Here is a 15,255-nt window from a genome sequence, read left to right as displayed (position 1 = left end):
TGCTCTATTTCTACCACCCATTCTTATACTTTCAATCCTTTGCAGCGCTTTACCAATTCGATGCATGGCAGTAATAGCTCCAACATCTACGACAGCTGGCGCTCCACCCGTCATCCGCACAGCAATGCCGACTATTTCTATGACCAGCAGCCGACGTACTCGCAGAAGGGTGACTCCCTGAAGCGGCCGCATCATGGCCACCAGTATCCCGCCCATCAGCAGCAACAGCACCAGCAGCATCCGCAACAGCATCAGCAGGCATATGGCCACCAATATCCGGATGCCTTTGCCGATGCCCACCAGATGTACAGCTATAACAATCATGCGAGTCGGACGCGCTATTCGCGCGACTACGATCCCGATTTCTAGTTAAGCCACCGACTACACTACACTACACTACACTGCCCATCCACGCACTAGCTTTAGTAACTTGCGAACGATTTTGTGTTGTGTTGTGTTGTAACTTAATAGCCTAAAGTATCATAGTACTTACATATAATGCTGCTACTACATACTCGTATTTATCGTACAGTACTGCAGTACAGTCTGCTGGCTTGGCTCAAAAGTCGTCCCGCTTTTCTGTACCCACAGCCAGAGGTACGGTATTCTAAATGGAGCTGCTATATCTGGATGCGATGTACTGCTTCAAAGCTATTTTAGATGATACAGAATAGAACTTGGGGTCGTATCCCCGGAAAATAAATAGTCATGCACTCTTAGTTAATCCTAGCTCGTAACTGAATAGTAGACGTACATATGTATTTAGTACATAAACTAAATATATTTTCTATAGATTGTATTATTTAATATACTACGGCGGATTGCTACTAATAATGTCTAAATTTAGACAATTAAATAAATCTTAAAGAGTATTCATTGAGCCCTGAACAGTGGCGGAAAATACAATTTGCAGCAGAAGAAAAAATAAAAAATAGAATTGCCGAAACCCGGGATTGAACCGGGGACCTTTAGATCTTCAGTCTAACGCTCTCCCAACTGAGCTATTTCGGCGGATGTTCATGGAAAGACCAATGTTCTTGTGAAAATAAGCAGATTGGTTTCTAGTTTAAGCAGTTTTGCAGCACTGCTTTAGAACAAGCTTAATTTCTCCTGGTTCAAAAAAATACTACGAAATGCTTGCGAAAATGTTTTGCTAGCATTTAATTTGCCAAAATTTAATACATATATGGAAAATAGTAAAAGAAAAGAATTAAATTTATTTTTTCTTAAAAGAAAAAAATAAGTATTTGCCGAAACCCGGGATTGAACCGGGGACCTTTAGATCTTCAGTCTAACGCTCTCCCAACTGAGCTATTTCGGCACATGCCAGAGCTTTGCCAAATGACCAATTTCTGATTGGCCAATTCTGCAAGGGTTTCAAAAATATAAATATGCATTAATGAACACAAAATACATAAAAAAGATTTCATTGCCGAAACCCGGGATTGAACCGGGGACCTTTAGATCTTCAGTCTAACGCTCTCCCAACTGAGCTATTTCGGCATCTGCTCAATGTGCGACTAAAGTTGGCTTTTGTCAACCCACGCATTAAGGGGCTTACAGATCTTTTCCCGTTGAGTTCTTGAATATTCAGTCACACTTCGTTTGAATGAAAATACATGGTTTATAAGGCTCATTTATTTATTAACTTAATCCCTTTTGGTTATCGGATCAAAGTCCTTGTCAATGTTTGCAGGGTTTCGGTTTCTGCTTCAGAATTCTTAGTGGTTCACATCCTAGAGCTCGCTAAAGCTAAAAGTTAACGATCGATTTGTGTTGTATCTTGTTTAGGGCTAAGTTCTATATAAATCAATAGAGTTTTCACATATGCAATACACATTTCGGGCTGTATGGTGGGCTCGGGAATGGGGGTGGGGAGGCTATGGGGCGGGGGCTCTTAAATAACTACCAATTGTTGTTTCGCTTCAATTAAAGATTAAAGACAGTTAAAAATTTTCACTAATATCACCTTCTAGAAATTTGTCCAATTCGTTGCGATTAAAAATTGATGTAAATATGTGTGTATATGTAATACATATTATGTATGCGATTTGATCCGTAATTGTTTTGATTTTGGCATGAATGGCGAACCGAACCGGGCGAAACAAAAGGTCAACGAAATGGTAATGGAAATCAAAAGCAATACAAAATATAATTTAATTTAAATAATTTGCATTTATTTAAAAAATAATTAATTTACGAGTTGAGTAATTTTTCAAGTTTTTTGATTTGCCATCGTATTGTGTTGTGAATTCTTATTAAATAATAATGCGTGTGAGTCGATGAGTGTATGTGTGGTGTGGGGTGGAGTGTGGTGTGGTGTGGTGTGGTGTGTATATTTAAGGACAATTTAAACAATAATTAAAAACTTAGCAGTGAATTCTCGATTGGTTTTTATAAATGTACAAAATGTAATTAATAAACATCAAAAACTATATATTTTAAACTAAACAAAAGCACAGAGAATTGCCGGTCCAATGCCTACAATTAATTAAAATTTGTTTTTAATGCCTAATTATCAACTATGATATATGTATAATCAATGTATATTTGTATGTATGTATAATTGGTTTCGTAATATTTTAAACTACAATTTATAACATGCGCCACGACGTAAACGAACAAAGGCCCTGGGTTGGGGGAAGATGGATGCCAATAATGGACAGACGATAGAAATACAGATGTATATATAATATATAAACGCTTTATGGGAGGGAGGTGTGTGTGTGGATGTATATATATTATGTATATATTTATATATATAAATGTATATGTGTATATGCACTTGGTAACTATGTATAAGATGAGAGTCCGTACATACTCGCTAAATAATTGATTTTCAACTGCAAAAAGCGCAGCGCACACACGATTGAACAGCAACAAACAAATTATATAGAAACAAAAGGTATGTGGAATCAGCAGGGATCAGGGTCCCTAGAATTTTGATATAAGCGTCGCGTTCTCCTCGCATGCGCCTTTTTGTATATGTATATGTTGGTGTATATTTATTTATAGGTGCCTATGTATTTGCATATGCGTGGGTGTGGGTGTGTGGGGGATTTTATCTCTGGATTCTATCGATCGCTTGGTCCCTACTCCACGGCAAAGCCACAGGTCTCCTCCACCGCTTGGGTCAGCTTATCGCAGAGCAGCTGATAGTTCTCGTAAGGCGGCAGATCGATCCGATTGAAGCAGGTGTGCGCCTTGGGCAGGTTCTGTGTGGGAACATCGACGGTGAGGTGGATGGTGAACAGACGTGGCCCCACCGCACCCGTGGATCCTTGCAGTGCACGGAATCCCTGCAACGGCACCCGCGACGACCCCGTCACAAACTGCAGCAGACGTGCTCGCATCTCAGAGCTGTACGACTCGACCACCTGCATAAAATAAATTATTATTTACCAATCTATAAATATAAAATAAGGACGGTGTCCTTTCGCACCTGCCAGAACCACAGAACTTGCGTCGTCTCGTTCGTACAGTGCTTCAGTCTCGTATTGTTGCGCCAATCGTTGACATCGATGCTCGAGATGCCGCCAATGACCAATTCCAGTTCCCGCTCATCAAACGGTCGCAGCAGATGGTTGGGTATCAGCTCACAGAAGCCTGCAAGAAGAGGATTCATTTGGGTATTGATATCAATCTGAGATTTACAATCAGATGATGTACAGACCTTTCTGCAGAGCCAGAAACTGCTGTTCGATACCGCGCATGAAGCGATAGTTCACATAGAGCTTAACGTACTCGCGCTTGTTCTCCTCCGTGACGGGTATGGCGGCGCCGCCAGGCTTCAGTTCGTGCACCACCAGAGCCCCAAAGCTATTGTTCTCCACGCTGAATGTCGACTCGATGATGCCGCTAATGTTGCTCTCCCTGCAAAACAAATAAAGATACACAGGCTTAAAATGTGCCGAGGTAGAATGAAGACTGATCCACTTACAGCATCCAGGTGAGGCTGCGGTGGAGCTCGGGATCGACGCCCTCGATGTCGCCCAGCGTGATGGGTTTGTTCAGCAGCTGCTTGTAGAAGGGCGTGGTGAAGCCCCCGTCGAGGCAGTGGCCGTGGAACACGGCTATGCCCAGGGTGCGGCCCACAAAGTGAAAGTAGGAGAGATGGTCCGGATTCACGCCCGAATCGGGATTGATCTGCAGCGTGTAGTGGTCGTCGCGACTGTACTGAAACAGGCCGTACTGCGGATTGAGCATCTCGCGGGAGAGCAGATGCAGCCACTCGCGGGCCACACCGCCATAGTCCAAACCCTCCTCACCCTTGAACTTGACCATCAAACGCTTGCGCATGTCCTTGGCCCGCATCTTCATTATCAGTCTATAGCTCTCCTCGAAAATCTCGTTGCGCGACACCTCTAGCCGGCAGTGGCCGGACTGCGGCTGCATCGTTTGCAGCTCGGTGCGCAGGGCGCGTAGTTTTCCGACCAGATCCCGGCGGTACTTTGGCAGCAAGTCGGCCCCCTCGAGCAGGCCCTGCGGCAGCCCTTCCGGACATATGCGATGCGGGGTGTTCGTTATAGTTGTCGCTGTCGTGTTTGCTGCCGTGGAACCTGCTGCTGCTGCTGTTGGTGGTGGGGCAGGTGCAGGGCCAGGTGCAGCTGGCTGATTGGATGTAGAAGTGGGATTGGGCGCGGACGCGGAAGCCGCCGACGCCGCTGCTGCTGTCGTGGGTGGTGTGGCAGCGCCAGGAGCTGCTGATCCAGTCGGCGGCACAGGTCCCCGGCGAATCAGCTGCAGCAGACTCCCACTGAGACGCGGATCCGTGAACTGTGTCGTGCGGTTGTTGTGGTCCACAAAATAGACGCGTCCGGAGGCCGTTTTCCTCTGCTCCCAGCCACTGGGCAAAGGACCGATAGAGTCCAGCGGCAGATGCTGGGTGTCAAAGTCCCGCGGTATCCGCGGATCGTGCCACGTGGACACACCCGTGGGTATGTGATAGAAGTACACCTGGCCCTGTTGCGTGGTCCGCATCTCGTAGCCGGAGGGCAGGTCCAGAAAGGGACGCGCCGCCTGATTGGCCGCTGCAATGGCGGCCGATGCTAATCTCTGTCCAGATCCTCCCCCTCCCCCTCCTGCACTGCCTCCGTGGCGGGTACCGCGTGAGGAGCGACGCCGCGTGGAGGGCTCATCGCCCCCCTGCTGCCGAGAGCTGCGACGCTGTGAACGCTGGCCCGGAGTCGCCGCAGTGTACGATCTGCCGCCTCCTGGCTGGCTGTTTGCATTCGGACTGTGTACAGTGTTTCCATTGGCAGCGGGCGTAGCTGCTGCTGGGGATGTGGCAGCATTCGTTGCGGGCGGACTCTGACTCTGGCTCTGATTGTGCCTGGGTGGCGTCGTTGTCCTTGTCGTTGAGTTCGCTGTCGCTGTCGTTGCTGATGACTCCTCCTGGGTCCAGCCATTGCTGGCACTTTGTGGCTGGGCCGCTTGGAAGCTGCCATTCCCACTCCCTGTCCCACTTTGAGCATTCCCATTCACATAGTTCTGCTGACCCGTTGGCGATGTGGACGTGCCCTCGCCGGGAGCATGGGATCCATGGCCGTGGCCATTCGTTTGATGCTTTGGCGTTTTCACATGATTCACGTGATTGTCGTTGTTGCTGTGGAGGCGACCCGTCGCCGTCGTTGTCGTCGTCGTGCTGCTGGTGGGCGTGGCCGGTTCGTTGCCGCAGCGCGTCTCCAAGGTGCGACCGCCGGACGGGGTCGTGGAGGAGGACTTTTTGCCAGGTGTGGTCACGGCCATTGAGGCCATTGGCGTCGTGGGGCTGGTGTTTTCCTTGCCCACACTGGACAGGATCTCCGTGGAGTGGCGTCGCTCGTCCGACCCCGTCCCAGCCGCCTCTCGATTGCGATTGCCGCCATTCAGCAGATTGGTGCAGGTCGTGGAGCGTGTGGGACCCGCCGGCGCCTGCCTATCCCCGTGGCCGTGGCTGTTGTTGCCATTGTGGTGGCGCTGTTGCGGTGATGTGCCGCCGCCGCCCGGCAGCCTGGGTCGGTCCCATTGGGTGGATTTGGTGGCGTGGTTCACATAGTAGATCCGTCCGTTGTCCGTGCGCCGCTCCTCCCAGCCTTCGGGCAGACTGTCCTCCGAAGAATCATCCTCGGAGGGTCCCCGCACATCGCCGCTGGGGCCGACAATGGCCAGGGGATTGCCGCTGCTAGGGCCATCCTTCGACAGCAGCGATATAATGATCTGTCCACGCACCAGCTCATCGTCGTCCGGCGATAGTTTGCCCAAATCCAAGCGTTGAACTGAAAGTGCAATGAATTATCGTCAGCAAGAACGAAGAGAGTGACGGAGGGGGATACTTACATCCTGCCCCTTTGAGGCTTTGAATGGTGAAGGCGGGTATCCTCACGCAGCCCAGGAAGCCGCTGCCTTTGTGTATCTTTCGCTGATTCCACACGGTTATGGTGATTGCATCGGCCAGGCCCAGGAACAGATCGTAGTGCGCATTCCATTTGGGGTCGAGCGAGGATTTGCTTATCTCTGTCGAGTACACCTGACCAGTGCCATCCACCTGGACTTTGGCGAAGGGATCGGGGAGGCCTGCAAACACCAAACAATTGAAAGGGGAAATGGAAACGATTAGCCAACGATTCTACCATTCTACATTGTCAACAATGATGATACGATTGCGTGCCTTAGATCTGCATGGGAATGGGAATCCATTTAGCACTATTAACCACATATCACCCCATAAATGGCTTATATTTGGATTCATATCTGGGTAATATATCTGATCTTTTTAGTTAGTTTTCAACATGCATCGCTTCCAGTTTGTGGGGTTTCTTCTGCTGCTGCTACTGCTGCAGGGATACATGTACTCCCATAGACATCCTGGCTTCACACAGCGTCTGCAGATCAACCCACTCTGCCTGGAACTCCAGCAGAGGACAACGCCAGCATCAGGAGCAGCAGAAATAATCTTCTCCCCCTTGGAGGAGGACACCACAGAGGCAGATTAATCGCGTGGGGGGGAGCAGCAGAAGCAGTAAAAGTTCCCCTTGTGATTGTGAGGTTCCCAGCGGTTCCAGGCCAGGGGTTATCTCTCTCGAATAGGGGGCCATCCCCCCGTTGGTCGGAATCGTATATAAAAGCAGAAACATTCATCACTTCGCAGCATCATTCTACAGTCCACAAAATGTCTTCCACTTGGCTGAATCTGCTGGGCCTTCTGGTCGCCCTGTTCCTAGCCCTGGCCACAGGAGGAGAAGCCTCACCGTTCAATGAGAACCGCTTCCGAGCACGCACGCAGCCACGACAAGGATCCATGCCACAGATACCCACCACACCGCCATTCAATCCCTACGGATGAGGCAAACCAACGTTTAAATAAATCTGAATCTGAAGAATGCTTCAAGCATAAATTTCTGTATATCTTCTGCGCAGATCGAGGCAGTGATTGGGGCCAAGTGTGTCATTTATTAAGAGGGACAGAAGGGGGGACTAGCGGTTGGGTAGGGGTTTGGGGGTTGGGTGTTCCTATCTGCCAATCTCTGCTATCAAATCAGCCAACTTCCCACCCGCTGTGGCTGCCCCCAACGCTGCTTATCGTCCCACAGCCCCATAGTGTGCCCCGCACGGGGAAACTTGACAAATTAAGCGCACGGGCATTCCAAGGGAATTAAACAATTGGGAGGGAACTACTTGCACGGCTCTCACTATGTACGTATGTATATCGTCTCCGCTGACTCAGTTCGCAGGTAAATGAGAGCACAGCCATAGGAGGCCTCGTTTGAGTATCCCCAACCATCGCTTGCCTTGCTCCAGGCTCCAGGATACACGAATCCTGCTCAGTATGCCCAAGCCTTTGTGTCTCGTGTAATTTGAGACGGAGACCCCTCGTTGATGTCCATTGCTGTTGTCGCCACACAGCTGTTCGATTGATTTCATGCCACAGAGAACACACACAAAACGAGCCAAGGCAGACACAATCGAAGATCGTGTGACTTTTGGATACCCTTTCAGGCTTCGATTGTGATCCAAAGTATCTTGTGATATCTATCCCGTTGACCAGGCTTCTGCAGGGACATTCCTCTCATTCAGCATTCATTCAGAATACAAGAGATGCATGTGGTATCTGGAATGCCTGCCAAAGTTAAGGAACCCTAAGCGACACTCACTTCATGGTTGAAGAGCGCGAAAAGTAAGAAGTGGCGAAGCTTTCGACTGGCGTCAGCCACATGTCTCGTCCAATTTTCAACCCTATTTGGCTTTACGCTACGTGGCACAGTGCCCGTTCCCTCAGAGCCCCATTGAAGAGGAAGTTGCACGACTGGCTGCACTTTCACTCGCTGCTGAGGGGGCAGACGAGGCAGGCAGGCGGGAAGGCAGCCTTGCATAAAGCGTGTGCCGTGTGCCGTGCGTCATCTCTTCTTTATTGGATTATTATGAAACAAAACAAACAAAAAACGGAAACCGTGACATTTAGGAAGCGGCTGCTGCTGCATCGCAGGCCGCGCGCTCCTTGATGCGCTCCTCGATGAGCGGACGGAAGTGACGGATGAGGCCCTGCGGCGGCCAAGATGCCCCGTCGCCCAGGGCGCAAATGGTGTGGCCCTCGATCTGCTTGGTGATCTCCCACAGCATGTCGATCTCCCCGACGCTGGCCTGCCCGGTCACGAAGCGCTGCATGATCAGATTCACCCAGTGGAGGCCCTCGCGGCAGGGGGTGCACTGGCCGCAGCTCTCGTGCTTGTAGAAGGCGGCCAAACGGGCGATGGCCTTGATGATGTCCGTTTGCTTGTTCATCACTATGATGGCGCCGGTGCCCAGGGAGGAGCGCACGGCCATGAGGCCGTCGTAGTCGTGGATGGCCTTGCTGGCGTCCTCCTTGGGAATGCAGGGAGTGGACGAGCCGCCCGGGATAATGGCCAGCAGATTGTCCCATCCACCGATGACCCCGCCCGCATGGCGTTCGATTAGCTCACGCGTGGGCATCGACAACTCCTCCTCGACGGTGCAAGGCCGCTCCACGTGGCCGGAGATGTTGAAGAGCTTTGTGCCAGAGTTGCGGGTGCGGCCGAAGCTGGCGAACCAGTTGCCGCCGCGGCGACAGATCGTAGGAGCCACCGACACCGTCTCCACATTGGTCACCGTCGAGGGGCAGCCAAAGACCCCGATGTCCGCCGGGAAGGGGGGCTTATTGCGCGGCTTGCCCGCCTTCCCCTCAAGCGATTCGATGAGCGATGTCTCCTCGCCGCACACGTAGGCGCCCGCTCCCCGCTGGACATAGAGATCGAACTCGAAACCGGAACCGCAGGCGTTCGGCCCCAGGAAGCCCGCCTTGTAAGCCTCCAGGATGGCGTACTGCAGGTTGCAGGCCTCGTTGTAGAACTCCCCGCGGATGTAGATGTATCCGGTGTTGGCCCCCATCGCACGGCCCGCTATCAGGCAGCCCTCCACCAGCTTGTGCGGATCGTGGCGCAGGATCTCGCGGTCCTTGCAGGTGCCCGGCTCCCCCTCATCGGCGTTGACCAGCAAAAACTTGGGCCTTCCATCCGGTGGCTTATTCATGAACGACCACTTTAGGCCGCTCGGGAAGCCGGCACCGCCGCGGCCGCGCAGTCCCGAGGTCTTCATCTCGTTGATGATCCACAGATGACCCTTCCCTAGGATCTCCTTGGTCATGTACCAGTCGCCGCGCTTCATGGCGGCCTTCAGGCGCCAGTCGTGCCGGCCGTAAAGATTGGTAAAGATGCGATCAGCATCGGCCAGAGGGCCAAATGTTTTCTTTGTCTGTGGCGGCGGGGTGCCCGGTGGGAGTTTTCTGGGTGGAAGAGCTCTTGCCTTGCGAGGAGGTGTCCTTTTGGAGGGTCCATCTTTGGCTGGAGGAGGAGGAGGGCCTGCTGGACCCTTTGCTTTTTGTGCCACAGCAGGCCAATTCTGAGCCAAGCGTCCGCGCGACTCCCTCTCAACCTTCTTGGCCGCCTTCTGAAGCACCTCCTCCAGTCGGTCGTCTTCGGTCTCCAGCATCCTCTCGTTGACGGGAAACTTGCTTTTGGAATTCTTGTGCGACTCCACCGGGAAGTTGGCGAGGGGCTTCAATCTGCTGAAATCGAACTTCTTCTTCGTGTCATTGACGATTAGGTCTTCCTTCCGTTTTCCCTGGCGGCTGTCAAGTATTTCGAGCAGGCGGTTCGGTGGCTCCTCCTTCTCCTCCTCCACGGGGAATTTCGATGTCGCTGGAGCGACTTTCACGAATGGAAATTTCGATGCCTTTGGTCGCAGCTGCTGATCCACACTTTCTTTTGGTTTTTCGTTCAGCTTTCCGCTGGGGTTCCTGCCACCTTTGGACCCCTTTCCATCCGCCAGGGTTCTGATAAGAGAAATCTTGTAATTTTTGGACAGCTGCTGCCGTAGCAGCCCTAAGGGTATCATTTTCGAGATGCTATCTGTTCCGATTTGTGCCGATTAATAAATTGAGTTTATATTTTGATAAGCAAAAGCCAAGGGCAACTATGCCTGGCGTCAACGAGAGAAAAAACCCACTACGAATCGATTGCTCACAGATATAGCGTCATAGTCCTATGGTGATCTATTTATATCGTAAAAAACTTAAAGTAGCAAAAACTTAAAGTAAAAACCCGAAAGGCACCGTTTTCCAAGGTTTCTCCCACCGATGACAGTGCAGGCAGTGCGCCTAGGCCATAAAATGTTCGAGTATTTGTCTCAAATCTAATCAGACACTGTCGATAAAACAAAAAGAAACAAAAGGCAGGATGGGAAAAATAATTCCCCGCCACGAATGTAGACCAAGAGCCACCGACAGACCCTGGACTTTTCTATGGATAGATTCCACATTGGAATTATCATGGCTACGATCCCTTCTTTGGGATCATACAATATATAGCTCTAATATATGCTATGGATATACTGTTTTGGGCAGTTGTTGGGAAATGCTCAGAGCGTGATTTAAGTGCAGCGATGTGTAAAAAAAATGTGGACAAGATGCGAGAGTGGGGGGAAAAATAATAAATAACAAACAAACAAAATAAGGGGAAAGAAAAATTATGCCTCGTGCCCCAGTGTGAGTGTGTGTGATGTGAGCCGCAATGAAAGCAAATTAGTAATAATCACTTTTGTTATATCTAAACAGAAAATATATGGAAAAAAAAAGAGCTCAGATATGGCACAACGATACAGACAGACAGACGGACAGACATTCACACATTTTATTTGATGGGGGGGCCAGGCATAGTGCCGCAATTTGGTGAAAAATGAAAGTAGACAAAAGGAAGTGCTAAATTTAGCAATACTTCATTTCATATGCATATATATTCGTAGGTAATGGGAAAGAGTGTGAGGGAACCACTGGGAAATATGATTTAGAAACGCGCGCTGCTCTGAATGGATTTCGATACCAAGAACTCTCCCAAGCAAATAAAAAAACACACACAAAATAAGTACTCACGAAATAAATCCTTGCGAGCCAAGTTTCGAGCACACAATACTGTAAGACGGAAGAGGGGAATGTTTAGAGCCAACGATCGTTCATTTTGGTGCTGTGCAAAAAACTTACTCGTTATTCGAACTTTGTGTGTACCATTGCGACGTGGATAGTTATTCATAATTTCCGACTTTTAATTGGTATTGTTTTGCTTTTGTAAATATAGGTTCATTTATTTTGTATGCCGATTAATTATTTATACGACAATTAGACGGCGCCCAAGCAGCATGTTTGTTTCTCTGGTTGCTGCTGTTGGTGTTGGTAAAGGGATAGGGAGAAGGAGGAGGTGGTGGCGGTGGCGGAGGTGGACGTAGCAAGAAATATTTTCATTGCCGAAGGTAACTGCTGCTGCTGCTGCTGGCTCTCCCTCCGCTGCTGCCGTTCTTGTTGCTGTTTTTTTCGATAGCCTTGACGCTGGTTTTTGTTGTTGTTATTGTTGCAGCTGCAATTGCGGTTTTGTGTCATTGTATGCACTCACACATATGCATTCTAACAGCGATTTGTTAGTTATTACAAACTGCAATAGAAAGATATCGACAAAAAAAGGTTATTTTATCAATAAATTCGCGGTTACAAAACACTTTGATAGGGCCCTTCCGTCTCACTTCTTCTGCTCCAGCAAGGTGAGACAGGTAGGGGCAGAGTTTGCAGGTAGAAAAAAAAAATATATGCACGAGAACTCACCCGAAATTGTTTTGCTGTTTGCTGTTACCGTTGTTGCTGCTGCTGCTTTGAAAACAATTCACACGCACATGTCTCGCTCACACGCACACATCCATACACACTGACGCCCCTCTCTTGCTAGGCAAGGGAATCGAGGCTTAACTTTATTATGTGTTTCATAAATTGTATTAAATTAAATTCCACTAGGCGTTTAATTAACTTTAATTTAGCTGCTGCTCTTGTATGGGTGCGCCTCGCATTTGCATTCGTATTTGTACGGGCATGTGTGTGTGTTGCAAAAATTTGCAATAATAATCAATTGAGGCAAATTTGGTGGCTCGATTCACTTTAAATTTATTATAAACTACACACATGTGCTGTGCCTATATGTACACTCGTCTATATGTAGTGCGCTCTATTTCAGCACGATTGCAATAAATATTCTTTCGTTTTACGCACGGTGAGTGCGAGCGTGCAACGGAAGGGTGCCGACGACCGAGGGAGGTACGGAAGGGAGCAAAACCACGAGAATGTGTTTGAAAAGCGCGTGCTATGCTTCTGCAGCCATTCGTTATGGGTTTTCACTTTTTGATTAGTTAAACTACATTATTAACTGCCAGCTCAGTTGCTTTTGCGCACGTTTATAAACTAATGTATCGCAGAAATTAGTTCTACGAACGCCATTTTTATTGTTGGTGTGCTTCAGTGCTGGTAAACGTATTTCATTGGCCTTATTCAACACTTATCACCACTGTTACCAAATCGGCTGTTTTATAGCTAGTTCTTGGAATTTGTCTACATTCGAACACTGCTGTTATCCGGAGTTTGGACTACTTTAAATTGATCAAATCAATGCCTACAAACCCCATCTAATAACAAACTTTATGAAATACACAACATTTTGTTGTATAGTTGAGCTATATTTTAGCATCTTTTCTGCAAAAACTGATATTTTTTCTTGCGAAAAGATTGGTAGCCCTGATCACGCTCAAAATTTCCGTGCCGACTTACAACACTTGAAGTAAATGGTTTTTGGCGGCGATTGTGTTTTTATATTTTTTATTTAATCTCGTTTCCATAATGTCGATTACCTTGGATTTTAATGGAAAAAACTTGGCTAAAGGCAAGTCCCTGCATCTGCACTATTTGCCAGCTAAGATAAGTGGAGATGGGGAAGCAAATGTGGAGACCTACTTCAACAATTATACACGTGAAGCACCCGAGTACGGATCAGGAATGCTGAACAATGCCTTGCGCGGCTATCCTCTGGTGGGCGAGCGGATGAAAGTACCGGAAGGTTACAAGGGCCTAGTCCTGCAGGAGACGGAGAAGCCTTTGAGCGAGTCTACTGACCGTCAATTGCGCCTCACCGGTGTTTTTGACGAGTTCACATACTGGAACTACGATAAAGTCCCCTCAAACGGCGATCCCTTCAGACAAGCCATGCTTATGGCAGACGTGGCCAAGGCGGTAAGTACAGGAAGTTCCAGTGCGACAAATATAAGAGTAATGTCCTTTCTTCCAGCTGTCCGAACCCATAAGCGAGCAAGATTTGGAGGCAGAAATTAGACGAAACCTGGAAAGCAAAAAGGAAAACGATTCCTAGCTCTTTAGCGCGCTTACAGCGTTTATTATATAATATTCCAAAAGCTAATCAAATATAATCTTAACATTTCATACTTTTTAGTCTTAAATTTATATAAGATTTCAAATATAAATACGTTTAGTATCAGTGATGGTTTATTCATCGGCGTCCTCGAAGCGCTCATCGTCGTCGTCCAGGCTCAAGTTCTGCATGCCTCCTACTTCTCCCCCGTTCCGTCCAAGTGTTAGAGCATCGTCGGCCATATCCTGGTCTTCGAGGACCATTCCGCCAGCATCTTCCATGGCGTCGCTGTCCTCCGAATTGCTGTCAGCCGAGTCTGGATGCAAGGCCTGGCAAGTAGTCATTGCGCTATACATCGTATCGACTGTGTGTATATCCTCGGGCAACAGCCAGCACTCTGTAACTTCCTCAAACTGTTCGTCCACAGCATCCTCAAAGTTCTCATCGTCCTCATCGTGCTCGTCGCTGCCATTGCCCTCGTCAACGTCTGCCTCTGCCCCGCCACCGTTCTGACCATTGACGATTGCCGGCTGCGGATTTCCATACACGCCATTCCACTCCACTTTGTGGTCCAGCATGAAATAAATGCACTTCCTTGGGTTCGAAGAAATCCCATGAAGGCTCACTTGTTTCCACTCGATGGATATTCCCTCGGGTAGGTCAATTGGTTGCCAAGAGAGAGAACTAAGAGAGTCGAGACAATAACAATTGACGCCGGCATTTTGCACACCATTTTCGACTCACTTTTGAGCGATGTAAATCGTACCCTCACCCACAATATTGTCGCCCAGCTTGAGCTTGATATTGTTGGCTGTGTACAGCAGTCCATGCTCCGGCGGGGAAACTGGCGTTATTAATACCATTTTGATACGAAAATTTCAATTAAAAAATATTGTTAAAAAAAGCGTCTGGCAGCAAAATAGTGTGATTTGAGATATACGGTCTGACCGTCGGAAATATACCAAAATATACTGTCTCATTTAAAAAATGTACCATTAATATACTGACGGGTTCAAGCACTATTATACATATTCCTCGTTTTTGAACTTCCGTTTAATATTCGCAGCTATATAGAAAATTTAGCCATGCCCACATAATTTTATCCGATTAGTGAATCAATTTTTTATTTAACTGGATTATGCTAAATACTTGCTTTTATTGGATTTTTCGTAAAAAAAGGTTTTAGCGAAATAGGTCAAAACAAAAAAAACGAAAGAGTATAGTCGTTCATATTGCTAAATTTTGATATTCCGTTGAATAATTCTGGCTAACTAAAATTGTTAGTTTAGCCCACATAATTTTGAATCGTTGATGAATAAATTTTCTACTTGAATGGCTAGTTTTTAGACTTTGCTTTTATTGTATTTTGGCTAAAACAAGGTTTCAACAAAGTAGTCTTATTTTTTTACATGTTAACTACACATTCGGTACATATAAACTACATGTGTATGTAAAAACGTATACATATGTGCTCCGACGATTAATCACAATCGTTGCACATAATAAAATTTGTAATTTCGGGTTGTTT

The 15,255-nt window shown here is 47.9% G+C and overlaps 6 protein-coding genes and 3 non-coding genes across 10 annotated transcripts in view; 3 read left to right on the top strand and 6 right to left on the bottom strand.

Moving 5' to 3' along the window:
* The window catches only part of LOC6592491 (flocculation protein FLO11), a 33,493-nt gene extending 32,745 nt beyond the window's left edge, over positions 1-748 (top strand). For both annotated transcript variants that reach the window (XM_026986727.1, XM_002018360.2), the window contains exon 9: positions 46-748. In XM_026986727.1, the coding sequence (XP_026842528.1) occupies positions 46-369 (324 nt within the window). In that variant the 3' untranslated portion in view covers positions 370-748. The remainder of the gene's footprint in view (positions 1-45) is intronic.
* A 190-nt stretch (positions 749-938) lies between these two features.
* Positions 939-1,011, bottom strand: Trnaf-gaa. The gene has a single exon. It is a non-coding gene; the product is annotated as a tRNA-Phe (tRNA).
* A 237-nt stretch (positions 1,012-1,248) lies between these two features.
* Positions 1,249-1,321, bottom strand: Trnaf-gaa. Its single transcript has one exon. It is a non-coding gene; the product is annotated as a tRNA-Phe (tRNA).
* Positions 1,322-1,430: 109 nt separating this feature from the next.
* Trnaf-gaa lies at positions 1,431-1,503 on the bottom strand. Its single transcript has one exon. It is a non-coding gene; the product is annotated as a tRNA-Phe (tRNA).
* Positions 1,504-2,753: 1,250 nt separating this feature from the next.
* LOC6592495 (E3 ubiquitin-protein ligase Smurf1) lies at positions 2,754-11,796 on the bottom strand. Its single transcript, XM_002018361.2, has 7 exons — positions 11,531-11,796; positions 11,423-11,461; positions 6,319-6,555; positions 3,941-6,257; positions 3,674-3,873; positions 3,443-3,606; positions 2,754-3,377 (listed from the first exon to the last, which is right to left on the bottom strand). The coding sequence occupies exons 1-7, from the start codon at positions 11,577-11,579 to the stop codon at positions 3,093-3,095; spliced, it is 3,291 nt and encodes a 1,096-aa protein (XP_002018397.2). The 5' UTR covers positions 11,580-11,796; the 3' UTR covers positions 2,754-3,092.
* On the top strand, positions 7,136-7,376 carry LOC113565231. Its single transcript, XM_026986889.1, has one exon. It carries the CDS (start codon positions 7,151-7,153, stop codon positions 7,322-7,324), a length of 174 nt encoding a protein of 57 aa, XP_026842690.1. The 5' UTR covers positions 7,136-7,150; the 3' UTR covers positions 7,325-7,376.
* Positions 8,374-10,419, bottom strand: LOC113565230 (NADH dehydrogenase [ubiquinone] flavoprotein 1, mitochondrial). Its single transcript, XM_026986887.1, has one exon. The coding sequence runs from the start codon at positions 10,387-10,389 to the stop codon at positions 8,437-8,439; it is 1,953 nt and encodes a 650-aa protein (XP_026842688.1). The 5' UTR covers positions 10,390-10,419; the 3' UTR covers positions 8,374-8,436.
* Positions 11,797-13,201: 1,405 nt separating the features above from the next.
* Positions 13,202-13,853, top strand: LOC6592497 (ribonuclease H2 subunit C). The gene is made up of 2 exons (XM_002018363.2): positions 13,202-13,591; positions 13,647-13,853. Exons 1-2 carry the CDS (start codon positions 13,202-13,204, stop codon positions 13,725-13,727), a joined length of 471 nt encoding a protein of 156 aa, XP_002018399.1. The 3' UTR covers positions 13,728-13,853.
* On the bottom strand, positions 13,729-14,617 carry LOC6592498 (methylosome subunit pICln). Its single transcript, XM_002018364.2, has 2 exons — positions 14,472-14,617; positions 13,729-14,411 (listed from the first exon to the last, which is right to left on the bottom strand). The coding sequence occupies exons 1-2, from the start codon at positions 14,588-14,590 to the stop codon at positions 13,862-13,864; spliced, it is 669 nt and encodes a 222-aa protein (XP_002018400.1). The 5' UTR covers positions 14,591-14,617; the 3' UTR covers positions 13,729-13,861.
* Between the last annotated feature and the right edge of the window lie 638 nt (positions 14,618-15,255).

Source organism: Drosophila persimilis, unplaced genomic scaffold, assembly GCF_003286085.1.
Source record: "Drosophila persimilis strain 14011-0111.01,24,50 unplaced genomic scaffold, DperRS2 tig00000002-arrow-pilon, whole genome shotgun sequence".
NCBI lineage: Eukaryota > Metazoa > Arthropoda > Insecta > Diptera > Drosophilidae > Drosophila > Drosophila persimilis.
This window is presented reverse-complemented; position numbering and strand designations above follow the sequence as displayed.

Excerpts from the sequence above, each read along its gene's own strand:
- LOC6592498 (XM_002018364.2), bottom strand. The coding sequence starts at position 14,590 with ATGGTATTAATAACGCCAGTTTCCCCGCCGGAGCATGGACTGCTGTAC. Across the intron at positions 14,412-14,471 it reads ACGATTTACATCGCTCAAAA|TTCTCTCTCTTGGCAACCAA; the intron begins GTGAGTCGAAAA and ends CGACTCTCTTAG.
- LOC113565230 (XM_026986887.1), bottom strand. The coding sequence starts at position 10,389 with ATGATACCCTTAGGGCTGCTACGGCAGCAGCTGTCCAAAAATTACAAG.
- LOC6592495 (XM_002018361.2), bottom strand. The coding sequence starts at position 11,579 with ATGAATAACTATCCACGTCGCAATGGTACACACAAAGTTCGAATAACG. Across the intron at positions 3,607-3,673 it reads GTTTCTGGCTCTGCAGAAAG|GCTTCTGTGAGCTGATACCC; the intron begins GTCTGTACATCA and ends CTCTTCTTGCAG. Across the intron at positions 3,378-3,442 it reads AAGTTCTGTGGTTCTGGCAG|GTGGTCGAGTCGTACAGCTC; the intron begins GTGCGAAAGGAC and ends TATTTTATGCAG.
- LOC113565231 (XM_026986889.1), top strand. The coding sequence starts at position 7,151 with ATGTCTTCCACTTGGCTGAATCTGCTGGGCCTTCTGGTCGCCCTGTTC.
- LOC6592497 (XM_002018363.2), top strand. The coding sequence starts at position 13,202 with ATGTCGATTACCTTGGATTTTAATGGAAAAAACTTGGCTAAAGGCAAG. Across the intron at positions 13,592-13,646 it reads TGGCAGACGTGGCCAAGGCG|CTGTCCGAACCCATAAGCGA; the intron begins GTAAGTACAGGA and ends CCTTTCTTCCAG.